General features: G+C 45.6%; 1 protein-coding gene across 2 annotated transcripts; it reads right to left on the bottom strand.

Moving 5' to 3' along the window:
• Positions 1-12324: 12324 nt before the first annotated feature.
• Positions 12325-20273, bottom strand: GJD4 (gap junction protein delta 4). 2 transcript variants are annotated; one of them, XM_054523236.1, is made up of 3 exons: positions 20187-20273; positions 15631-15800; positions 12325-13682 (listed from the first exon to the last, which is right to left on the bottom strand). In XM_054523236.1, exons 2-3 carry the CDS (start codon positions 15692-15694, stop codon positions 12634-12636), a joined length of 1113 nt encoding a protein of 370 aa, XP_054379211.1. In that variant the 5' UTR covers positions 15695-15800; positions 20187-20273; the 3' UTR covers positions 12325-12633. The 2 variants fall into 2 exon arrangements, with proteins under 2 accessions (XP_054379211.1, XP_002820696.1); XM_002820650.3 differs by lacking the exon at positions 20187-20273 and having other exon boundaries at positions 15631-15928.
• Between the last annotated feature and the right edge of the window lie 6153 nt (positions 20274-26426).

The following is a 26426-nucleotide window of genomic DNA, read 5'->3' as shown; positions in this document are numbered from 1 at the left end:
AGAACAGCATGGGAAAGACCCACCCCGATGATTCAATTACCTCTACTAGGTCCTTCCCATGATATGTGGGAATTATGGGAGCTACAATTCAAAATGAGATTTGGGTGGGGACACAGCCAAACCATATCATATGCTGGCACCATGCTTCCTATACAGCTTGCAGAATCATGAGCCAAATAAACCTCTTTTCCTTATAAATTACCCAGCTTCAGGTGTTCCTTTATAGCAATATAAATGGACTAATACAGGCAAAGTTAATTGGGGACCAAAAAAATTAACCCAGGCTCTCCTCCCTCTTCCTCATTCCTGCCCCCCATCCCCTGATCCAGCCAGTCACAAAGCCGTGCAGATTCCCTGGTTATCTGCCTCCCTCCTCCCCAGGCAAGGATGGGCCTGAGTACCTCGAAGCTGAAATAGAGCAGATCCAGCAGGGGGCCGGGGAATATGGGAAGACAGTCTCTGCATCAAAGCAGTGGGAAGCCACAGGCTGGAATGGTAGATTTGGGTTTCTGAGTTTAATATGGACTGAAATGTATTCCAGAAAGGTAATTTCCTCATTTATGGAGGAAAATTATGTTTTAAAAAATCACAATGTAAAAGGTGCATATAGCTGATCAAGCACCTTTAAAAGCTGGCTCAATTTGTGAAGCTTATTGAACTTAAATTCTCAAGCATGTGAGCATAACTACTTTAATAACTGGTTAATTACTAACATGTAATTAACATGCTTCATCTATGACTCTGTTAAACACGCCTGTGGAAAACGTCACTGAGGCTCACTAGGGAGAGCTCAGGTACCCTGGCTACCTAGAGGGAGGTTTCTGAAGTTCAAGACAAAGCGCCAGAGAGAAACAGCATCTTCAAGGTTAGCAGTTTTTGGTTTTTGTTGTTGTTCTTGTTATTGATTTTTTTTTCTTTTTTTTTGAGATGGAGTCTCGCTCTGTCACCCAGGCTGGAGTGCAGTGGCGCGATCTCGGCTCACTGCAAGCTCCGCCTCCTGGGTTCACACCATTCTCCTGACTCAGCCTCCCAAGTAGCTGGGACTACAGGCACCCACAACCACGCCCAGCTAATTTTTTTTTTTTTTTGTATTTTTAGTAGAGACAGGGTTTCACTGTGTTGGCCAGGATGGTCTCAATCTCCTGACCTCATGATCCACCCGCCTCAGCCTCCCGAAGTATTGGGATTACAGGCGTGAGCCACCATGCCTGGCCTTTTCTTTTCTTTTTTTTTTTTGAGAGATGGGGTCTCATTATGTTGCCCAGATTGGTCTCAAACTCCTGGCTTCCTGCAGTCCTTCTACCTCAGCTTTCTGAGTAGCTGAGATTACAGGCACAAGCCACTACACCTCACTGGTTTAGCATCACAAGATCAACCTGTGAAATTATGGCAGCTTCACAAATAGTAATCTGCATGTGGTTGACACTATTAATAGCTTAATAATCCATTGAGAATGTATGTGAACTTAATGTTTAGGCTGGAAGCAGTGGCTCACACCTATAATCTCAGCATTTTGGGAGGCTGAGGCAGGAGGATCCCTTCAGCCCAGGAGGTCAAGACCAGCCTGGGCAACACAGTAAGACCCCATCTCTACATAAACATTTCTTTTTAAATTAGTTGGGGATGGTGGTGAGTGTCCGTAGTCCCAGCTACTTGGGAGGCTGAGGCAGGAGAATCGTGTGTGCCTAGGAATTTGAGGCTGCAGCGAGCTTTGATCACACCACTGCACTCAGCCTGGGCAGCAGAGAGAGACACTGTTCCTAAATTTTAAAAATTAAAAATTTCTAGAAAACTATTTAAAGGAAATAATCCAAAATGTGAAGGAAAATCCTGTGTACCCATGCTGTGTTATTTTGTAGTATCAAAAGGCTAGCAGTATTTTGTTCAACAGAGGCTGGGGCAGATGATCAGACAGCCATCGCTTCATAGACTCCTGCCATCATTCAAAGTGGTAAGTAATGAAGACTGGAGAACCATGAAAAATGTGTATGATGTATTAGCAAGTGAAAAACACAGAATGGACAGAACACAAATACAACTATAAATTTTAAAACCTAAGAGGCTAAGAATGCAAACAGGTTGATATGTTATTGAGGGAGGATGGGGCATTATTTCTAAATTTCTGTGTTTTTGTATTTCTATCATAATTGTCTAACTTCAAGAAATGATTGCCACTGTAATCCGTCATCAAAAACCAATTCTATTCTTATTCTATAGGTCACCTGTAGACCCTTCATATTGCCTCAAATGGCACTATTAAAAATGCATTCTGGGCCGGGTGCGGTGGCTCACACCTGTAATCCCAACACTTTGGGAGGCTGAGGCAGGATAATTGCTTGAGGCCAGGAGTTCAAGACCAGCCTGGGCAACACAGCAAGAACTCATCTTTACAAAAAATGTTTTAAAATAAAAAGATTAGTTAGGCCTGTAGTCCTAGCTACTCAGAAGCCTAAAGTGGTAGAATCACTTGAGCCCAGGAGTTTGTGGCTGCAGTGAGCTATGATCGCACCATTGTATTCCAGCCTGGGCGACAGAGCGAGACCCTGTCTCTAAAAAATAAAAAAACAGAGATGCATTCTATCGGGCCCCTGAGCCCTCTGTTAATTTGCTAACGCTCCTAGAAAGCTTATACATTAAGCTATTGTGAACAGTAATCCCTTCTACCCGATGACCTTCAAGAAGGCAACCTGGAGCAATGGAATTCTAGAGCCAAAATCTGCTCGGAATGAGAAGATTTAGCCACCAATTGACCAGATTGTTTTAGACGAGTTACATCGCCTTCCTGGACCTTCATTTTTCAGGTGTGAAATGAGCTAGAGTCAAGTCACCAATTTCTCTGGCAAGTTGAGGACGCCATGATGGGACTCAGGCTCAGGAGGTTCTTGAGGGGCACAGTCTGGGTGAGGGGCCACGGTTATACAGGCAGTGAGGGGGCAGTGCCTGAGGGAGGGGCACCAAAGGGAGTCGGGGTCACAGGAGAGTGTAGGAGGATAACACCAAAGCCCAGCTTCTCCCATGCCCCAGCGGAGTGATGCAGGCAGCGCCCCCATTCCTTTACTTGATGCAAGAAGCTTTGCTGTCTGACTCAATGTTGGCTGACTTACAAAAAAATAAAAATTTCAATATTCAAGTCTGAGCCATGAAATTTAATTTTGTATCATATGCTGCCTTCATATAGTCCCCATTTATTTCTTGGAAAGAGATCCTTAAATGTATGTATAGTCTTTCCTTATCACTCTCTTGCTCCTCATCCCATGCCTTGCACAAGCATCACCTACATCAAAGATGCTCAGCAAATATGCAGAATGAGTCATCCTCAATGTTTACACTTATCTTATTTCCAAAGGGGTAAAAACCCCTTAATCCACATTACGACAGGAAATATCATTTCATATTTCCAGGTAGAAGGGATGACATCTTTGTTTCATAGATGAGAAATAAAGGTACACAAAGAAAAGCTCATGTTTGCAGAGTCCTTAGCTAATGAGATGATGAAAATATTTCCTAGTCCATTGAGCACAAGTCTTCTTTTTTTTCAGAGACAGGGCCTCACTCTGTCACCCAGGCTGGAGTGCAGTGGCACAATCATAGCTCATTGCAGCCTCAAACTCCTGGGCTTAAGTAATTCTCCCACCTCAGCCTCCCGTGTAGCTAGTACTTATTGTTTTTTACTTTTTGTAGAGACAGGGTCTTGCTATGTTGCCCAGGCTGGTCCTGACCTCCTGGCCTCAGTCAAACCTCAAACTTCAGCTTCCCAAAGTCTCAAAGTGGTGGGATGACAGACCCTGGCCCCATTGAGTGATGTCTTTTTTTTTTTTCTGGAGACAGGGTATCACTGCACTCTGGAGGGCACCCCAGGCTGGAGTGCAGTGGTGTGACCACAGCTCACTGCAGCCTCGACCTCCCTGGGCTCAGGTGATCCTCCCTCATCAGCCTCCCAAGTAGCTGGGAACACAGGTGTGCATCATCTTGATCAGCTGCTTTTTGTAGTAATTTTTGTAGAGACAGGGTCTTGCTATGTTGCCCAGACTGGTCCTGAACTCCTGACTTCAAGCAATCTTCCCGCTTCAGCCTCCCAAAGTGTTGGGATTACAGGTGTGAGCCACTGCACTCAGCCCCATTGAATGCACGTCTTAACCACTCTATTAACTTCTCTCTAAAGAACCATTGTGGCCACACAACAAAATTTGATGAACTTGCTTTAGCGTAAGACTTTTAAAATTTTTCCTTAAAATGGCCAATCCCACAAACTACATCTATAAAATTACTGAATTTTCATTTCTGAAGGAAATAGCACTAGATATGCTTAGTTTAAACTTTAATAACACCTGAGGTTTTTTTTCCGTATCAAATATCCCAGGTAAGGAAGACCAGTTGATAGACATTTAATTGCTTCTCAAATATCATTTCTGAGATCAAAAGCACGTTAACTTTTTTTTTTTTTTTTGAGATAGAGTCACAATCTGTCACCCAGGCTTGAGGGCAGTGGTACCATCTCAGCTCACTGCAACCCCCACCTCCTGGGTTCAAGAGATTCTCGGGCCTCAGCCTCCCAGATAGCCACCATGCCCAGCTAATATTTTTGTAGAGACATAGTCCTTCACCATGTTGGCCAGGCTGCTCTCGAGCTCCTGACCTCAGGTGATCCGACCACCTCAGCCTCCTATAGTGCTGGGATTACAGTCATGAGCCACCATGCCCAGCCAAAAGCACTTTAATTTTCTAAAGCAACAAGAAAAGGGGGGAAGTTTCTCAAATGTAAAATAACACATCATTTCATAAACCAAGGGGAGGAAAATCTTATACACTTTGCAGGGACTTTATTTGACAAGTTACAGCCAAGAGGGAGTTTTTGTTGCTGTTTAGTAAACAGCTGGAAGGAGGAATCTGAAATGAGGAAGAGAGGATATCTGTGCTCTGTTGGCAGGTGCACTAGACAGCCTCCTGAGCAGCCACACCGTGTGGGTGTGCAAGATCTACCAGTTCCACCACTGTCTGTCTCGCCTGTCATCTTTTATTACAAATCTGCAGCACAAGCCACACCTTTGCAGCTTGTAGCCTGATCATGTAAAAAGCCAGAGAAAAGGACAACCAAACACTTGTGGGCAAAAATAAAGAAAATTATTTGAATTAACAAGCTGCCTCTGAACCCCGAAAGGATAAATCATTGTCTTGTTCAATTAGTCCCTTCCCAGGAAGCCAGCTTGCCCACAATTTCTCCATTATCCCCAACTTTCTCACCCACTCTGCTATTCAAAGTCACCTACTAGAATTCCCAGATCCATTGCTGAGAATTCTTGGATCCTGCTTTTTCTGGCCAGTGAGATATAAGAAAGAAGAATGAAAAGAATGAACTCATGAACGTGGTCAAGAGGTACCACCAGAATTAATTAACATTTTATTTTGGAGCTTACAAATATTGCACCTTAAATATGGTCCAAGAGAGGCCTCTGCTGGTAAGACAGGGTGCAGGAAGGACGTTGTGATGTCCTAAGTCTGTGGATATCCTTCTCCCCCAAGCAAGCGTTGTACATCACACATTCCCAAAGAGAAGCGTTTGCAGTGATCTGTCCAAGCATTGGTGATTTTGCAGCCTAGGAAGCACCTATGATGACACATGTCTATGTCCCTCTCAGGGGCTTCCACGTCCACCATCTCATCTGAACTTCCCAGCAAGCCCATGAAGTAAGGTAGCTGTGATCTGCCCATCTCAGCACTGAGAAGATTAAGGTTTACAGGAGTTGGGGGAATCAGGCAGAACCAAAACAATGACATGTTGCTTAAACTCTTCCCACCACGGGTTTCTGATGCTCATGTGATAAGTCGATTTTTTTTCTTTTTTAAGACAGGGTCTTGTTCTGTCACCCAGGCTGGAGTGTGGTGGCACAATTGTAGCTCACCGCAGCCTCAAACTAAGCTACATTGATCCTTCTACCTTAGCCTCGTAAGTAGCGGAGACTACAGGTGCGGGCCACCAAGCCTGGCCAAGTTTTGTTTTGTTTTGTTTTGTTGTTTTGTTTTGCTGTGTTGCCCAGGCTGGTCTTGATCTCCTGGGCTCAAGCAATCCTCCCACCTCGGTCTCCCTAAGTGCTGGGATTATAGGCATGAGCTACTGTGCCTGGCAGCTTGATTTTTTTTTTTTTTTTAGCTCCATGGGAAAAAAAAAAAGAAAGAAAGAAAAAGAACCAAAACATTAACTTCCAGGTGCAGGGTCATGCCACTTGGGCGCACTCTTTATAATCATTTGATCTTTTAAAGGTGCCATGCACTTCTCTGTTTCCACCCACCTGGGCAGGGAGGAAACTCCAAAACCAAAATCTAGTTTTTCCATTGACTTCATTTCCTGGATTCTCCATGAAACACCTTCCATCCAGGTTCAGTTTATCAGAACATGTAGTCCCTTCTTTTGGCTCTGCTGTGTGCCCCTCCTATCTGCCCCTCTCAGGTCACAGAGATGGAGCTCAACTAGAAATTTCCCAGAGAAAGAGGTTTGCTCTCTGATGGACAGGAGGGAGCAAACATATCGATGCATGCATTTCGAATGCAGGGGGAAAGCTATCTGTTTTGTCCCTAGGAAACATTTATCCCACAGCAAAGCCAAAATAGAGCTGGTGAGATTTACTAGACTCTGCTGCTGGCCCCACTCCTAGAGCTGGAATATTGGGGTCCACGGTGGGATGTGTGTACATCGTAGAGGATCTTCAGCAAATTTGTGCCTGAGAAATCCAATGTCCCCTCTCCTCATCTGTAAAGCAACCCCCTCCTCAGCACTTCTTACCTGAAACTAAAATTACACTCAGAAAATTCAAAATAGGTTCCCTCAGCAGATTGCAACATCCTACCAAAACAGAGTCACATCTGTTAATTCTGTAAATGCTGTTCTTGGCTAAGCACAAACTGCTTTATAAGCATTATCTCATTGATCTTCATAATCTTTCATTTGTGTCTCTGCAGGTAGCCAGCTGCACGTGTCAGGCCAGAGCTTGAATTGCACATTAGAATCCACCTGCAGATTGCCCTGGGAAAAGATTTCTAAATTAAAGTCCCCGGAAAGTTAGATGCCAATTATCTCATGAGCTTTTTGTGCTGTGCAAAGACCAAAGAGCTCAACTGAAACCCCAACGTGCACACACTTAAACCAATTAAGATCCCTTTTTATTTAAAATGATTGTAATTAAGAGGACAGTCCCTCAATATGAGAGATTTGGGTTCTGTGCCTAATTCAGTCAGTTGTCTTTGTCCTTGTCACCTCCTTTCTCTTCTCTCCACCACCATCTGAGGACCTGAGCCAATGGCCCTGCTTAGCTTTCCCTAGAGACCAGTTTGTTGGTCACTAGGATTTATTAAATGCCCCTTACAGGGCAGGTGCCCAGATAATAATTGCTGCCTTAGGCAAACACTGGCTACCTGTTCACCCCAACTTTTCCTCCTTCTTTCTGGGCACGTAGCTAAGCCACCTTTCGTAGTAGCTTCCCTTGCAGCTGGGACTGAGTTCTAGTTAGAGAACATGGCCAGCGCCATCTCGTGGCCAGGCCTAGGGAGCCCCTCTTGTCCTCCCCACAAGAAATCAGTAACGTGGGCAGATGTTGGTGCCACAGGATGGAGGGGTCCCTGAGTCACCACCTGGAGCAGAGCTGCTCACACCAGGAATAGACACTTTGTACTCATTGAGGCTTCTTCTGCATTAAGTGCCTAAAATTGGGGTTTGCCTGTTATTGCAGCTGCAATTACATTAACTTGCACACTGTCTCTGCCCTAAGCTATAGGATCCTCCTTAACTGTCTGTGGGAGGGATGCAGACATGTGAGCCATTTTTCAGTCATTCGGTGTCAACATGCAAAGACACAGATTGAAGTCTGGAAAAGGAAGATGGAAGCCACATGATTTTCTACTGTTTTTAGCCTTTTGAATACAGTCTAAGATTTTTTTTTTCCCCTCTCCCTTTAAGGGACTGGAAAAGCTCTTTTTTTTTTTTGAGACGGAGTCTCGCTTTGTGGCCCAGGCTGGAGTGCGATGGTGCGATCTCAGCAGACTGCAACCTCTGCCTTTCAGGTTCAAGTGATTTTCCTGCCTCAGCCTTCTGAGTAGCTGGAATTACAGGCATCCATCACCATGCCCAGCTAATTTTTGTTTTTTTAATAAAGACAGGTTTTCACCATGTTGGCCAGGCTAGTCTCAAAACCCTGACCTCAAGTGATCCACCCACCTGGCCTGCCAAAGCGTTGGGATTACAGGCGTGAGCCACCACACCTGGCCGTGGACTGGAAAAAATCTTTAAGGCTTTACAACCTAAGTTACAAAACTAGGAGAGATCTTCAGCACCCAGTGTGACAGCAAAGAGAAGAGAAATAAGGACACCTACATTAGCACGTTCCATAGCATAGTCACGGTCACCTGAGCATGGCCAGCCAAGTTCTAGGATAGGCAATGCCTCTTCTGCCACCTTGCTCCTCACAGGACGGGGTCCCATCAGATGTCTTCCGTGTCCCCCAGGTCTGTCCACTCAGCTCTCAGCCATCACTCAGTAGAGTATGAAGTTGAGGACTCGTCCTTGGACCAGCTGCCTCCACTTTCCACGGGGTCCCTGTCTCTCTTATGACAGCTCTTTTCTTAACATTTATTTTTATGGAGGTAAAACAGACATACACAATCTACCATCTTTATCACTGTTCAGTGTACACCTTGGTGGTAATAAGTGCATTTGTATTCTTTCTTTTTCCCTTCAGGCCCCCTCACCATCCCCTTCTCTTGTGACCCCCATTCTACTCTCTACCTCCATGAGATCCACTTCTTCAGCTCCCACATAGGAGTGACAGCCTGTGACATTTGTCTTTTTGTGCCTGGCTCATTTCACATAAAATAATGTCCTCCAGATCCATCCATGTTGCTGCCAATAACAAGATTTCATCCTTTTTATGTCTGAATAGTACTCCATTCTGCATATAAACCACATTTTCTTTATCCGTCCATCAACCGATGGACCCTTAGGTTGTTTCCACATCTTTGCTATTGTGACTAGTGTTGCAATAAACATGGGAGTGCAGCTATCTCTTTGACATTCTGGTTTCTGTTCTTTGGGGTACATACCCACCAGTGGGATTGCTGGATCCTATATCTCTATTTTCAGTTTTTTGAGAAACCGCCATGCTGTTTTCCATAGTGGTTGTACTAATTTGCATTCCCACCAACAGTGCACAAGAGAGAACGAGGGTTCCCTTTTCTTCACATCCTCGCCATGGCAGCTCCTCTAAGGACACACAGGCCTCTATTGTCCTTACCATTTTCATCTGATCAAAACCTGCACACAGGCAGGTAGCTGGATAGGCCTCATAAATGAGTCCCTATTAATGCTAAGGTGACTGACAGCCACACATCTCACTGACAGAGTCTCACCCTCATAGAGCACTAAATAATCCCCTGGTCAGGGCCCCTCATAATGCAGAGGAGAAAACTGAGGCCCAGGGGAGGGACCGACCTGCTAGGCAATGGCGGGCATGAGGCCAGAGCCCGGATCTCCTACCCTGGGCCCCTTACCCTCCCTCACCCAGAGGGAGCTCATGCAGTGAGCCATGATCATGCCACTGCACTCCAGCCTGGGTGACAGAGCAAGACCCTGCCTTGAAAATGGAAAGAAGGAAGATCAGAAGAAAGGAAAGAGATAAACAGGAAAGAAAGAGAAGAAAGAAAGAAAGAGGAAGGAAGGAAGGAGGCAGGAAGGAAGGAAGGGAAGAAGGAAGGGAGGGAGGGAGGAAGGAAGGAAGGAAGGAAGGAAGGAAGGAAGGAAGGAAAGAAAGAAAGAAAGAAAGGGAGAAAGAGAAAAAGAGAGAGGGAGGGAGGGAGAGAGGGAGGGAGGGAGAGAGGGAGGGAGGGAGAGAGGGAGGGAGGGAGAGAGGGAGGGAGGGAGAGAGGGAGGGATGAAGGAAAGAGAAAGAAAGAAAGAAATCCTTTATCTCTATAAGACTGGGAAGACTTAGAGAGACTTGGGAAGTCCACCAGAATTGGACACTACAAGGGACAACAAGATTTGCCCCTGAATGCTTCAGGAATATCAGGTGAAAAAAAAACAAAACAATTTTTTGAGCAGCCACTATGTGCCAGACTTTGATCTAAGTATTGAAGACAGGGGTCGGAGGCATGGCTCACAGCTTTCAGTGGCTTAAGGAGCAAAAGTGAGAGAAAGGAGAAAGAGAGAGAGAGAAAATATATTAAAATAGGCACATTCATTCAAATAGCTTTATGCCAAAACCAATTTGGGATGTTTGTTTAATGTTTGGACTAATTGCCTTGACATCCTGCAGATACACCAAGCAGGCTGTTATTCTCCATGTTTGAAGACATTTCATTGTCAAGGTCTTCTTTAGAAGAGTCAAAGTGCCCATCGTTTTGATGAGGAATTGGTTCACCTTTTTTTGTTATTTGCTGGAGTGAAGGGTGGTGCGTCTCCCCAACCCTTCCATACATGGAAACCAGGGGATAGTCATCTATTTCTGAGCTACATCCAGATGCCTATTTCCTCTCTTGATTAGGGTGAGCAGGTTAATCCTGTCCCATAGCAAACCTCTGCTCTACTATATCCTCCCACCTGCCTGATTTCAGCCAGCACTAAACTTGAAGGTCACACCTGAACTTGGGCAGCACCTAGATCAAAGCCAGAATGATGCTAAGCAGTGCAGAAAGGCCTGGATCGGAAGCCCAGCCCAAGACCTGGGGCAGTTGTCTGTTGCTACACAAAAGTCATAAACACAGACTGTGCATTCCACAATACCCATGGTTTTTTTCATCTTCTCCACGGGAACATGAAGATTCTCAGGGAAGTCTGAATTGTATGACTCTCTAAAGCGCACAGACAAAGCCTGAATTAAAAAACTTGTGACAAATCTATGGTCACTCCTCTACAGCAAAAGCACTCCCTCTATGCAGTGAGGACAGCCACCCAGCATACACACACACGGACAACTCATCCTACATCCTGTGCACTTTACACCCATACAAGGGAATAGTATCAGATGCCCCTGGAAACCAACTGTTTATTAGACATATTTTCTACATTTGTCATTTCTGCTCTAACACAATGATGTATGAAGCATGATATTATAATGCAATCAGCATTAATTTTTGATATGGTTTGGCTGTGTCCCCACCCAAATCTCATCTTGATTTGTAGCTCCCATAATCCCCACGTGTTGTGGGAAGGACCTTGTAGGAGGTAATTGAATCACAGGGCGGGTTTTCCCATGCAATTCTCATGATAGTAAGTCTCACAAGATCTGACCGTTTTATAAAGGGGAGTTCCCCTGCACATGCTCTCTTGCCTGTCGCCATGTAAGATGTGACTTTGCTCCTCCTTCACCTTCTGCCATGATTGTGAGGCCTCCCCAGCCATGTAGAACTGTGAGTCCATTAAACTTCTTTTTCTGCTGGGTGCGGTGGCTCATGCCTGTAATTCTAGCACTTTGGGAGGCTGAGTTGGGTGGATCACGAGGTCAGAAGATCGAGACCATCCTGGCTAACACGGTGAAATCCCGTCTCTACTAAATATACAAAAAACTAGCCAGGTGTGGTGGCGGGCGCCTGTAGTCCCAGCTACTTGGGAGGCTGAGGCAGGAGAATGGCCTGAACCCAGGGGGCAGAGCTTGCAGTGAGCCGAGATCATGCCACTGCACTCCAGCCTGGGCGACAGAGTGAGACTCTGACTCAAAAAAAAAACAAAAAAAAAAGTTCTCTTTCTTTATAAATTACCCAGTCTCGGGTATTTCTTCATAGCAGTATGAAAAGAATTAATACAATTTTATTAAGGGGTTTGGAGAAGTTTAATGTCTTTCTATTTATGACATGCATAACAGATGTTTCTTTCATCCAAAGCAGAAAAACAAAAAAAAAACTCATGATAATTCACTAGAAAATATTGAACATTAATAAACTATACTAATGGAAGAAAACATGCCTTACATGAAACACATGGCAAAGAATTTGATAATAGAACCAGGAGAGTGTGGTCGACAGAACCATCTCACCATCATCAGAAAGCTGACTCCAGTTCATCACTTTAGTTTTGTTGGGGCATTTGAATGTCATGTGCTTTTTTTTTTTTTTTTTTAATAAAACGTGTTATCTAAATTAAATCCGTACTGAGAATATATCTCCTGTAATGTCCGTGTGTCCCCAGGCCAGCTTGCCCTTCTGCCTGAGGACCTTCGTTGAGCTATGAGATTTTACAGGTGCCAAAGTGAGTGTGCATCAGCACAGGCATTCCCGTGTGCAAAGGACAGCCGGGCTCTCTCAGCTCTGCTTGGTGCTTTTTTTTTTTTTTTTTTTTTTTTTTTTGACAGTGTCTCACTGTGTTGCCTAGGCTGCAGTGCAGTGCCATGATCTTGGCTCACTGCAGCCTGGATCTCCCAGGCTCAAATGGTCCTCCCATCTCAGCCTCCCAAGTAGCTGGGACTACAGGCGGGAGCCACCGTGCCCAGCTAATTTTTAGATATTTTGTAGAGACGAGGGTCTCATTATGTTGCCCAGGCTGGTCTCAAACTCCTGGGCAAGGAGATATATTCTCAAACGATCCTCCTGCCTGGGCCTCCCAAAGTGCTGGGATTACAGGCATGAGCCCCGGGACACCGCCAGGTGCTGTTTTTTTCACACCCACTCAGACTTCCTGGCTCTCAGGTGGGGAGCACCGCCGGAGCTGGCAGGCAGGTCAGGGGGCTGCAGGCTGCTGCAGGAAGGGTGCGCGGCCAGGCGGCTGGGGGCTGCTGAGGGCTGCTCCTCGGATCCTAAGCCCCTGGGGTCCTGGGCGGCCTCTCGGTGGGGCCTGCCCCTGGGCTGTCTGCCCAGCTTTTCGCTGGCGGAGGATGTCACCTCACTCTCATCCTCATCCGGAATCTTCGTGTGCCCTGACACCCCGGATGTACCCCTGAGGCTGCCAGCCCCCTCCCCTCCGGCGCGTGCACCCGGGGGCGCAGGTGTCCCCTCTTCCTCCCGCGAACTCTCCTCGTCCGTCCTGCGTCCCTCGGCGTGGCCTGGGGCTCCGCTCTGCTTCCGGATGGTGGGGCTTGTTGAGGGTCCCGGCCTCCTGCGCATCCGCCGCCGCAGGCTGCAGACCAGGTCCGTGAGGCCCAGCAGGAAAGAGAGCGCGCTGACCGCCCAGAGGAACAGCATCAGTAGGGACTTCTCCGTGGGCCGCGACACGTAGCAGTCCACCACGCCCGTGCACGGAGGGCGCGTGCAAGGGAACTTCTTCGGGGCCAGGAATCCAAAGAGAAAGTAGTGCAAGGCCCCGAAGGCTGCCTCCAGGAGGGTCCGGAGGAGGAGGTGGATGATGTAGCCGGCCGAGAAGTCGGGCACCTGGAGGCCTCCGCGCTCCCTGCATGGCCGCGGGCAGCGTCTCTGCCCGGAGGCCGGGTCCCGGGGGTCGGGGCAGCGGCTGGGGCCTAGCGCGGCGAGCGTGGCTCCTCGGTGCAGGACATAGACGCTGAAGACGGCAGAGGGGAGGAGGACGCACACGCCCTGGATCAGCCAGAACCGCAGGTGAGACACAGGGGAGAACACGTCGTAGCAAACGTTGGCGCATCCCGGCTGCAGCGTGTTGCAGACAAACCTCTCCTGCTCGTCCTGGTAGACGGGTCGCCCCGCCAAGACAATCACCAGCATCCGCAGCAGCATCGTGAGGACGAACCAGAGCTTTCCTGGAAGAGAGGAAGAAGGTATGGCCTCATCACCCCGAATACACTGCCCTGAATAACAGCTTTAAAGTTTCTATTGGGGCTGAGATTGGGGAATTGAAACGTCAATAAGCATGTCTTTAGTTTTCTGTTTGTGTTGTCGTTGTTGTTGTTGTTGGACACAGGGTCGTGCTATATTGCCCAGGCTGGTCTTGAACTCCTGGCCTCAAGTGCTCCTGCCGCCTTGGCCTCTTGAGTAGCTGGGATTACAGGCATGAGCCACCACACCTGTCAGCTTGTCTTTACTTACAGCAAGAATATCGGGTAGTTCATCTGACAAATATTTATTGAGCACTGAACATTCTTGTTTGTAAGATGCTTCAAGATGAGTAGATTTTTAAAAAGCATTATATTAAAAGTGTTTTAATCTGTCTGCTAATTCAGACTTTTGGTAATGTCTCCTGGACTGATAGGTCCAGAAAGAAAGTTTGGCTGAGCAAATTAATGATTTAAATAAGATTTAAATTTTCTTCTTAGGAGAATAAGCCTTTTAAAAGAGGCTGGCATATTTCTGTAACTGCCAATTCGAGCTGCTGATTTCAGTAAATCTTCTTAACTTATGACAACAGTCCAGGGATCTCTATTTAATTACAGGGCTTGTATTTAATGTTAGTCTATGGCCCTTGAAATTGAATTTCCTTATGAACATTCCATTTTTCAGATTTTTTAATCATTCAGAATTCCTCTTCCCCTTTTCCAGTTATTAGGAATGAATGAGGCTTGTCTTTCTTCAATGTATCGTGAATGAATGACACCAAGCTAGAAAACCAAAATAACTGTCAAGCCCTATTTTCATGGCACCGGCCAACTGTTTCGAAACGTGTTTAAAACTCAGCCAAAATAACTTGTGAATATTGTGTTTTGTGATGAGAGAAACATCGCCTGACATCATAAAAACAAAACAAAAATAAATAAATAAAGACAAACAAAGAATAATATCATTATGTGATGAGTCATTGAGTTCAACTTTTAACATCAAGTTGGTTTTGTCTAAATCTACAAAATAATGAGCCAGAAAAGTATCAACCGCATCTGCTGCATATATTCATCCTTTTCTGACCCCCATACCTCTCTGAAAATGTGAGTCATCTGCATTAAACAAAAATCTATTATTTTCTTTGTTAAAAAAAATAACTAAACTTGGGATTTGGTTTAAAGTGCACAAGAGAAATGGCTACTCCTTAAAAATTAAGCTTCCAGGCCAGGCGTGGTAACTCACACCTGTAATCCCAGCACTTTGGGAAGCCAAGGTGGGTGGCTCACGAGGTCAGGAGATCGAGACCATCCTGGCTAACATGGTGAAACCTCGTCTCTACTAAAAACACAAAAAATTAGCTAGGCGTGGTGGCAGGCGCCTGTAGTCCCAGCTACTCGGGAGGCTGAGGCAGGAGAATCGCTTGAACCGGGGAGGCAGAGGTTGCAGTGAGCTGAGATCGCATCACTGCACTCCAGCCTGGGCAAGAGAGTGAGACTCTGTCTCCAAAAACAAAAAAAAATTAAGCTTCCAGGATAAAACCTAAAGGCATCACTTTCTCATTAACATTTGCTGTTCTGTGCCTTTTCCTGGTAATGTAGCCACACCAGGGTTGCACACAAACACCCCTCCACCTGCTTCGGTCTTTGGAGTCAGCACCCCAGTGTCAGCACAGGACGGTCTGTGAGAGAACAATGTCACACACAAGACTCCCTTACATGACGGAGGAACCGCGGAACCATTCGAAGAAACTAGAAACCTCAGCTCTCTTTCCTCCAGAAAGGCACAGCCCTTTCTTTTGGGAGTGGGTGGACTTTCAGCTTGGTGCCTGCACACTGAAAATGAGTAAATACCTGGACCCTTTAAGAAGGACTCAATTCCACCATGGCAATGGAAACAAAAACAGCGCAGGAGTTTGGAGATGGTTCCAATACTCACCCACCATGGTCACGTTGCAGTTTAATGTGATGATGAGAAACCCTAGCAAGTCCATGCCTTCCATGCTTCCAGAATGTCCCAGGCTCCAGGCTGCAGGAGACACTGGAGGGCTGTGTTCTCCAAGGAGGTGGATAAATGTCCTTTAACTACATAAGACTTAAAGGTGTGAGCTGGAGATAAGAAAGCAAAGGTTTGAGCCAGGAGTAGGAGGTGGGTTTTTCTGTCTCCAAGTTGAGACAGCCCTAAGCCATTTGCCTCTGAGGCAAAACATTCCTGACAACTGCAGTGACCAGCAGAGCAAGCAACAGTCATCTCTTATTGTGGGCTATTCTTACCCGCCTGGGATATTCCCAGCCCGTGGCAGCGCTCATATGTCCCCACCAGGACAGCCAGACACTTCAGGATATAATAGCAGCAACTACTTTTAACCCAAGAAAGAAAACTTCTGCTAACTAGCTAAGTAAATTTCTCTATTAAAAAGGCATTTGCTCCTTGAAAACATTTCCACAACCACTTCACTTGTGCAAGAAGCCCTTAAAGTGTTCATATTTTGTCTTCTCAATCAAGCACGAATTGCCATGCCACCATCACACGAACCCACAAGGATCTTGCCCTTATTCTGAATTCCTGTATCATTGGTGCAGGCAGAAATCTGTAACTCAGTCGGGTGTCCCAACTTTAGACCGTGACTTGGTTATTCTCCTGCTGCTTCCTGTGCAGTGAGTGACAACTCTTCGCTTGGAAACAAAAGCCTGGGTGCAAAGCCCGAGGCAGCCCCCTACTCACTGGGGAAGTCATTGGATGCTTCCAGATAGCCTCATCTTGCAATAAGGAGAATCATGCCATTCCACTTGCCATTTGTGGGAGGCTTATGTGAAATGATGGCGTAGAATAAGAGCAACTGGTGTGAAGTGGGTGTACGACAACCCATATCCGTGGGATTTCAATCCCTAACTGGCCTCTACGACCTTCACAGATTACATCTTCCCTTTGTATCTCCCAGCCCCATCTATCCTGGAGCTGTTCCCATTGAATCTACTTAATAAATGTCTGTGAAATTTGTCATGAAATATCACGGTCTGGACCTGCTGACATCAATCACAGTTGCATCAAAATCCTATCGCTTCAGCCACCTTCATATCTGGGAAGAACCCATCCTGCAGGGTTGGGGATCTATGATCAGGGTGGAAATTGTAAACTTTAAAAGGAATGATTTCAATTTTCCATGAAAGCTATTCTTTATATCCCCATCTTTTCTTCATTTCTGATCTATTCTTGACTTTAGTAATATCCCTAGAAAGATTCCCAGAAGAGTGCAACAAAGCTACTTTCATCTTTACTCACATGTCACGCACCGATCCATGGAAAACGTTTTGACCCCCTTGAAAGGAACAGTGGTTTTGCTATATTTTAGTCAAATGCTTCGACATGAGCAAGGAAATTTGAGAAATTGTAGTTAAGTAAAAATATTGAAATAGTCACAGGGTGTAAGTATAAAATAAAGGAGAATTTGTCTCCTAATAGACTGCTCATGGTATTGGCTTTTTTAAAAAAATGAAATATCAGGAAAGCAATTACTGAATCCTGCTGTGTGATAGAAATAGCCTGTCCCAAATGCGGAATAAATTAGCCCTGCATGACCGTGAGCAAATCACTGCAGCTTTTCATGCTTCGGTTTTCTCATCAGTGAAGCAGAAAAAAGAATGTGTTCTTCACCCACTTACAGTGACTGTGATATGCAAAATGTGACCAGAGATGTGAAAATGATTTTGAAATGTAAAGAATGACCCAGTGTCAGTGACAGGTGCTTCTCAGGGTCGGCTTCTCTGGTCCCATCCTTCAGGGCATCTTCTGAGCAGCCCATGCCCACCCACCTCCCTTCTCATCCTGGTCACCTTTGCTCTTCCTCCTTGAGGAAGACTCCCCCTCACAAGACTTAGAGCTAAAAATTAACCACTGGTACAAGGAAGAAATTTTCTATTTTCTTCAGCTGAGCCTTTTCCTGCTCTTAAAGTCCCCAAACTGTCGTTCTTTGACTGCATTTTCAATTCCAGTTCAACTCAACTGCACAGCTCCCCAGTGTCTTCTCTCTACCAAGACAGCATTCACAGTGCCCCCTGGAGTTTGTTTTTGAGGCAGTTGGGCTGGTTCTTCTACGCAGAGAGACATAGCTTCTTTCCCAAGGGAGGAAAAGAACTTCCAAGCACTGTTCCCACCTCCGACAGTCCTAAGATCTTCCAAGAGACACTGAATGGACACAGATTCATTCTCTCAATCATACCAAAATGATGCCTCCTCCCCAAGCCACAGGAGGGCATGCTGGCCAAAGAAGACCCCAGAGGAATGTGCTGAACTAAACAACTGCCTATTAGGTGCAAGCAGGTCAGATGAGGCTGCAGGTTAATAGATATCTCACTTGTGAGATGTGCATCAATGTGCTAAATCACATTCCCCAAGGCAGCAAAGACGGGCCCCAGTGAGGAACGCATAGACCCCCAAAATTCCACTTTCCACAGACTCACAGACCCAGGCATCTTTGGAAATGGAAGTCACCTTAAAATATACTTAGTCACCTTCCCAACTTTCAGGTGAAATTAAGATGTGGCCAAGACCATCCAGCCTCAGTACAGAGCTTAAATGATATTTGCTATCCCTGCCTTTTGATCCATAACACATCAAAAGCAAACAAAAAAAATTCAACTGTCCTGAATGTTAAGAAATACAATTATCTGGATAGCCCAATGTTAGCCTTCAAGTGTTTGAAGTTGTATTATTTTAACTTTTCCATGGAATTTTTTCTAAGGCACCCTTCAGAAACTGAGCAGAGGGCAGGTGCGGTGGCTCACTCCTTCAATCCCAGCACTTTTGGAAGCCAAGGCAGGTGGATTTCTTGAGCCCAGGAGTTCTAGACCAGCCTGACCAACATGGAGAAACTTCATCTCTACTAAAAATAGTAAAATTAGCCAGGTGTGGTGGTGTGTGCCTATAGTCCCACCTACTTGGGAGACTGAGGTAGGAGGATCACTTGAGCCTGGGAGGCAGAGGTTGCAGTGAGCTGAGATCACACCAGGCCACTGCAGTCCAGCCTGGGCCACAGAGCAAGACCCTGTCTCAAAAAAAAAAAAAAAGAAAAGAAAAGAAAAGAAAAGGAAAAGAAATTGAGCAGAAAAAAAAAAAAGAAAAGAAATTGAGCAGAAAAATCAAGGGAATTGAGTTTTCTTTTGTGAAGAAAGCAAAGGACTCCACCATTGCTCACAGGTCCTGAGCAATATGTCAGGACACCCTTCATGTGATATCAGCTGAAATCAAATCCAACACATGTTCTCACCATCCAGGCAGGAAGGAATCATCCTCTTCCTTGTCATTGTTTCTAACGGTGCCCTTTGACTTACTGATGCCTTTCAAAACATTACCAATAGTATCATGAACACAGTTAGTACCATAAATGTTCCCTGAGCACCTGCTATGTCTTCAGCACTGTTCTTGGCACTAGGGAAATGGCAGAGAATGAAGTATAAAAATTCCTGCCCTCACTGAACTTACATCCTAGTGGGAAGAACTGACAAAGAACAAGATAAATGTCTTCAGCAAAATTGACTGTTAGTAATAAGTTCTGAGGGGAGTAGTGGATACCAAGGTTTAATGGGGTAGCCAGTGTCCTAAGAAGAATTACATTTGAGTAAAGACAGAAGCCAGTGAAGGGGCAGCCACGTGAATGTTATGACCACGAGCCCTCCCTGATGAATTCCTGCTCTCTTTTCTAATTCACTTGGACCAGCGGCTGCATGGCATATTTTGAAAATTACTAAAATGTCCTAAAATTCTGTATAGTGTATGCACATGGACCAAGTTACCTCCTGCAGCCTGTCTGTAACTCCTGTCACCTGTCCCTCGCAGGCTAAAGTGACACTACCCAGCAGGGACCTGGTGGAAGCATTCCCAGGCATCGTTTTCTCTCCAACACACAGGTGTCCAGCAGGGGTCTCTACACTGGCCACAAACACACCTGTTCCTTTCACGGATGGGAATTTTCATTTTTAGAGTCAAATCAATGAAAAAAGTACTCATCAAGCCATCACTGGTAGTCAAAGAAGTAATTAGGAGGAAAACAGCACAAAGTTCCAGGGTAGAGGACCTGGGTTCAGTTCTGGTTCCAATCGCTGACCAGTGTTTGACTTTGAGCAAATATTAGGTTGGCACAGAAGTAATTGTGGTTTTTGCCATTAACCATGATGTTGCCCAGGCTGGTCTTGAACTCGTGGCCTCAAATGATCCTCCTGCTTCAGTCTCCCAAAGCACTGAGATTCCAGGTGTGAGCCACCTCGCCTGGCCACAGGTTCTCTCTCTAGGTGAGTGACACCAAGATCCATCTCGCCCAAGCAGAAAACTAGTACTCAGTCTCCGTGAAATATGTTTTAAAATTTCATTGCTTAAAGCTCTTCAGTGGCTCCTCACTGATGGTGCCAAACAGAGCTTGCCTGGCCCTACGAGCCCTGGACTCCGCTTGCCTCTCGGGCCTCACCCTTTGCTCCCCTCGACCCTGCAATGGCACTGACCTTCTTGCACAGCCTCTGATCTCTGCTGCCTCTGAGACCTGCCACAGCCCTTTCCTCTCTCTGACTGGCTCCCAGGGATTTCTATCTCCTTTGCCCAAGACTGGGTTGGGTGTCCTCCTCTTGCGGTGCTCATTATGACAAGAAGCACATGCATTGTCAGAGCAATGCCTGCCCTGCCCAGCCTCTCTGCCCTGCCACCCCCAGCCCAAGACCATGTGAGGCTCTAGTCCTCCTCCCTGGCCAAGATCTGCCTTTGCACTCACTGGCCCTCAGCTGGAAGTCAGCTCCACTTCATCAAGAGTAGAGAGAATACGCTGGGAAGACGTCCGGCCAGTCTCAGTCCCCCACAGATCCTGAATCTTTTTCACTGAGTTGTGAAGCAAGGATAATCAAAGCTCCTACTTCTCAGGGTTGTAAGAGAATGAAATGAACTAACAAGTGTAAACTGCCCGGTGCAGCAGAAACATCCGATAAATAGTAGGAAGAATTCAGTTTGCTTCTTATGTTTCTTTCTTTTTTTTTTTTTTTGCTGAGACGGAGTCTCACTCTGTCACCAGGCTGGAGTGCAGTGGCATGATCTCGGCTCACTGCAACCTCCGCCTCCCGGGTTCAAGCAATTCTCCTGCCTCAGCCTCCCAAGTAGCTGGGACTACAGGCACACGCCACCATGCCCAGCTAATTTTTTTATTTTTAGTAGAGATGGGGTTTCACCATGTTGGCCAGGATGATCTCGATCTCTTGACCTTGTGATCTGCCCGCCTCAGCCTCCCAAAGTGCTGGGTTACAGGTGTGAGCCACCGTGCCTGGCCATCTTCTTGTAGTTCATACTTCTTTCACATGGTCCATTTTTTTTTGCGTACAGGGCTGGCCTTGTTGGACATGGCCAACCAACTGGAGTGGTTCTTTCTCTTTGCTCAGTGAATGAAGCAGTCACAACACACCAGAGGCTATTTCTCATGTCTCGAGCCCTTCCTGACTCAACGTTCCCTGGCATGGGATGTTCACCGTCAGCCACTCTGTCCGGACCTCTCTGTGTCCACAGCCCTTTCCAAAGCCTAGGACTCCCGATGGCCACACATTTGTCCGGATCTTAACTATCTGCAAGAGTGCGTTGCACTATTTCCCTGATGGAACAGATTCCATGACCCGCTGAGGCCTTCCAAGAGCACAGCTCCCCAGCAATCAGTGGCAGCAGCCCTGAATGGAGGGTGCTTGTCCCATGAGCGCTGACACCCACAGGCAATGCACTGCCAGCCGGAGTTCGTCTGCGCTTTGCAACCAGCGTTTCACAAATGGCAGCACTGCGTGTTTGCAGGGAGGTCCTCTCTGCTTGGAAGCAGTGCAGGCTTTGCTTTTGCAAAATTTTAAGTTATCGTGTTTTTTTTCTCTTTGTTGTACATACCATTGAAGAAGTTAATCTTTTTAAATTGACACATGATAATTGTACATAGTTATGAGTACAGTGTGATGTTCCAATACATGTATAGACTTTGTAATGATCAAATTGGGATAATTAGCATATCCAGCATCCCAAATAGTTATCATTTCTTTGTGACAGGAACATTCAAAATCCTCTCCTCTAGCTATTTTGAAATATAGAACACATTATTGTTAACTATGTCACCCCACTATGTGACAGCACACAAGGACTTATTAAGAAAGCTTTCTTCTTACATTCTTTTTTTCTAAGTAGTAAAAGTAGATGGAGGAGGCTGGGCCCGATGGCTCACACCTGTAATCCCAGCATTTTGGGAGGCCGAGGCAGGCAGATCACCTGAGGTCAAGAGTTCGAGACCAGCCTGGCCAACATGGTGAAACCCCGTCTCTATGAAAATTAGCTGGGCAAGGTGGTGCGTGCCTGTAATCCCAGCTACTTGGGAGGCTGAGGCAGGAGAATCGTCTGAACCTGGGAGGTGGAGGTTGCAGTGAGCCAAGATCATGCCACTGCGCTCCAGCCTGGGTGACAGAGTGAGACTCTTTCTCAAAAAAAAAAAAAAAAGTAAATGATTGTTTTCCTTCCCTTCTGGATAACAGGCAGGCAGCTTAGGGACCCTGGGTAGGGCCTTCTGCCTCAACACACCTTTGCCTCTTGTCTAACATCAAATATTAAATACTTGTGGTCTTCTGGCTTTTAAGGGTGATAAAAATTAAAGTCTCTCTGGGAGAGGCAACTCACTACATCTTATCAGTCATCTTCACTATGGTGTGAGTTAGAAACACCGCTCCTGGAAGCAGGCCTTTCTGTGAAGGTAAGGGCCTGGGGTGGAGAAGGGGGCCAATGGGATGTCACGGATATTTTCCCATGCTGCAGCGCTCCAGCATCACACAGAGCAAGGCCAAATTCAGGATTAGTGAGTCCTCATATCGACCTCCTGTTCATTTTTATGTTTTAGACAATAACTGAAAGAAGGAAGGAAAGGGAAAGAAAGAGAGAGAGAGGAAGGGAGGGAGAGAGGAAGGGAGGGAGGGAGGAAGGGAGGGAAGGAAGGAAGGGTTAGGGGAAGGGAGGGAGGGAAGGAAGGAAGGAAGCAGGGAGGGAGGGAGGAAGGGAGAAAAGAGAGGAAGGAAGAGAAGAGAGGAAGGGAGGGGAGGGAACAGAGATACAGGCAGCTGTGATCATGGTGACTTCAGCATCAGATGATTAGTCTTGTTAAGAGAGAGGAACTAGTCCACGTTTTCCCTCTGTGCGTTCTCTTTGTTCTCTGCCGTGAAATATTAGAAGAGGGAATGAAGGAACTCAATCTATTTTAAAACTCACAACTGTTAGATGCCAACCCTCCAAACATTCACAGCCACTTTGATTCAGAACGAGGTTTGTTCCAAATGCGGATATATCCAGAAGGGCCAGACAGTAGTGTCTTGAAGCACAGGTGACAGCCAATTTATCTCTGAGCTAATGTCCCACCCTGTGGGACAATTTGTTTTGTTTGGTTTGGTTTGGTTTTTTAGAGACAGGGTCTTCCTCTGCCTCCCATCATCACTCAGGCTGGAGTGCAGTAGCCCAATCACAGCTCACTGCAGCCTCAAGCTCCTGAGCTGAAGCAATCTGCCTGCCTTAGCCTGAGTAGCTGGGACCACAGGCACACACACCACCATGCCTTGCTAATTTACTTATTTATTTTTGTAAAATGGGGTCTTACTATGTTACCCAGGCTGGTCATGAACTCCTGGCCTCAAGCGATCCTCCTTCTTTGGCCTCCCAGAATGCTGGGATTACAGGCATGAGCCACTGCACCCAGCTGCACCAGCAATTTGAAAGACAGGTGATCTCGGGAGGTCTTTTTAATTCTAATTTTCTCTTTAGGAACACAAATGAAAGGAAGGTAGGGTACATTCCATTTTGTTTGCTGCAATGCAGTGGCTACAGCCTGGATCTCCACGGAAACCAGCAATGCAGTAACCAACCTCTATTTCCAGATGAAAGCAAAGACAAACAACAAAGTAGGAAAATTAAGTATGAGAAAAACGGACAACAGCTTCAAATCGACTGGGTGAAGGGACAGAGTTGGATCTGGTGGCACCACTGTCGTAAGGATCACTTTTATACCTGTGAGTGTGATCTGGGTCCCCCATGAGCCACCAACCCTGGTGGGTGCACATGCACTTCACGTCTGCATTCAATGGTCAAGGCCACCCAGCCGGTGAAGGGAGAAACTGGGCCTGACATGGACGCTCCCCACCCCATATGCCACAGAAGTGTGACGGCTTCAGCCTGAAGAGGACCCATTCTGTGAGGCAGCTACAGGAGAAAATGGAAGGAGGCTTTTGCTTTTGCTTTTCTGTTGTTCTGTTTTTCACTTCCCTAAAGGAAGGAATGGGAGTTTATTATTGAGTGTTTCTGAAAAGGAATGAGAGTGGCCTTCAACAATAACACACCGAGCATCTGCAGTGTGCCGGACAATGTGTTGGGACTGCGAACAGGTGAGTAAGACGTAGGCTTTCCCCTGTAGGAGAGGGAGGCAGTTGAGTGTACTTCCAACAGCAAGAACTGTGACCAGCTTCCCATGTCCCCAGAGGCAGAAGACATGGCCGCATAACAATAGTGAATAGTAAGGTCTATAACAGAGTATGAAGAGAGCAAGAAGGAGACAACTAGGGCTGTTTTCCTTCTTGAAGTATTAGCGCTTAGCCTTACTTCAAGGAATGTTGAGGGAGCTGCTTAGTCATCTCTGCTAGTCCAAGTGTCTACATGCTCCCCACCCTAGGGTTTGCCGGAACCCACGGAATTGGAAATCTAGTGGAAACTCATTGTTAACGTTATAGAAGACCTCCTTTGGGGTTCCAGTTAGGCTTGTCCCACAGTGGCCACCCCGTTTTCTACCCATTCTTCAAGCAAGTGGTGAGCCATGAGTGCATTCACACGATGAAGAATAGTATTTGCATTACACACACATGCTTGTGGGTGAGGTAAGTTAGGGAGAAGAAAATAAGTCTCTGGGAGATTTCACAACTGCCTAACACCACGCAGGCTGTAGGTGACAAGGCTGAGATTCTATCCCAATTGATTTGACTCCGAAGTCCATATTCTTCCCACTTGACACGAAGATAGAAGCCACTGGGAGACCCAGGGAGAGCATCATGGAGAAGCTCTCATTGTCAGGCAAGACTATAAGAGATAATCTTTGAGAAGTTGCTTCTCCTTTCTGGGAACAAGCTAAGATCTACAGCAGGCGTGCTGGCAAGCAACTTCAATCTTTCTTGGAAAGAGCTGGCATAAGAAAACTCAACGGATGATTAAAAGGCAACACAGAGCCCTTCTTGTTAGCTCAGTTTGGGCTTATGAAAAGGCTCTGTTAGGGTAATCCATTCTAATCCCAACACTACCTCCAGGCAATTCCCTTGGGAAATGGGACTGAATTTTAAAAGATTAAATGTGTGTATAGAAATGATTTTCCCAAGGGGTGGCTCCTCTCTCATCCTAAGTGAGGCTTTGCTGGCTTAACTATAACGAGTGTGAATCACCCTGAACACTAATCCTTTTCCTTTTTCAAGACATATTCTTCATAATGTGAGTGCACTCATAGCTCACTACTTGCCTGAAGAATGGTAGAAATTGGGGTGGCAGCTGCGGTATAAGCCTAACTGGAACCCCAAAGGAGATCCCTAGTTCCATGTCTTCTGTAATGTTAACAATGAATCTCCACTAGATTTCCAATTCTGTGGGTTCTGGTGGATCCTAGGAGGGGCTTATGTAGACACTTGAATGTAGCAGGGATGACTAAGCAGCTACCTCAAACTTTGTAAGGCTAAGCACTAATACTTCAAGATGGAAAACAGCCAACAAGAGCTTAATGATTTATTGGATTCAAAAATGGAGAGGCAAACATTTAAGGAAAATACAACATGACACGTGTCTTTTAATCTTTTAATCTCTGTGTGTGTGTTCTGTATTTCAACCCTATTTGAGCTTCTTAAGACCAACATCAAATCTGTTAAAGTGTTTTCCTGTCACCTAGGTTAATGCCCAAGGATAGTGTACTTAATAAATTTATGTTGATAAAAATGACCTTGCAAATATCTGTGTGGAATTTTTCTTTTTAATTTAAAACAGTAGATATAGATGTTATTTCCTGATTGGCTGGTTTTATGTATTTTGAAGTTTTGTTATCAGGTGCGTACATATTAAGATTTGCATGTCTTCTTGATGAATTGACCTTTTTATCATTATGAAATGTCCCTCTTCATCTCTAGTAATATTTCTTATCCTGAAGTATATTTTTCTGAATCAATGTAATGATTCCACTCATTATATTTGTTTTCTTTTAAATCCTTTACCGTATTTGGAATAACTGGTCTAAAGTTCCTCATCTGTAAATTCCATCATCTAGATCTATTATTTCTGAATCTATTTATACTGACTGATTTCTTTCCTTATTACGGGTCACATTTTCTTGGTTCTTAATCTGTCTAGTTATTTCTATTGGATGCTGAACATTATATGTGTTATGTTGTTGAATGTCTTGATTTTATCTTCCTTTAAACAGTGTTAAATTTTGGTTTGGCAGGCAGTTAAGTTGTTTGTGTATTAGCTTGGTCTTTCTCAGGCTAATTTTAAGCTTTGTTAAAACGGGTCTAATCTAGCCCTACTATCAGGGTTTTATATTTCTTGAGTCTTAACTGAATTTCTCAGGTGTTTAAGAAGATCTCCCAACTGTAGCTAGTCAGAACTTAAATGTCTCCTTGCCCTGTGTGAGACTTAGAATTGTTCAGCTTAAAGCTTCCACTCAAAGCTGTTCATTT

The sequence above is a fragment of the Pongo abelii genome, chromosome 8 (genome assembly GCF_028885655.2).
Source record: "Pongo abelii isolate AG06213 chromosome 8, NHGRI_mPonAbe1-v2.0_pri, whole genome shotgun sequence".
NCBI lineage: Eukaryota > Metazoa > Chordata > Mammalia > Primates > Hominidae > Pongo > Pongo abelii.
Note: the sequence above shows the minus strand (reverse complement) of the source record. Positions and strands in the feature narration are given on the sequence as shown.

Coding starts and splice junctions, on each gene's coding strand:
- GJD4 (XM_054523236.1), bottom strand. CDS start 15,694: ATGGAAGGCATGGACTTGCTAGGGTTTCTCATCATCACATTAAACTGC. Junction 13,683..15,630: donor CTGCAACGTGACCATGGTGG/GTGAGTATTGGA, acceptor CCTCTCTTCCAG/GAAAGCTCTGGTTCGTCCTC.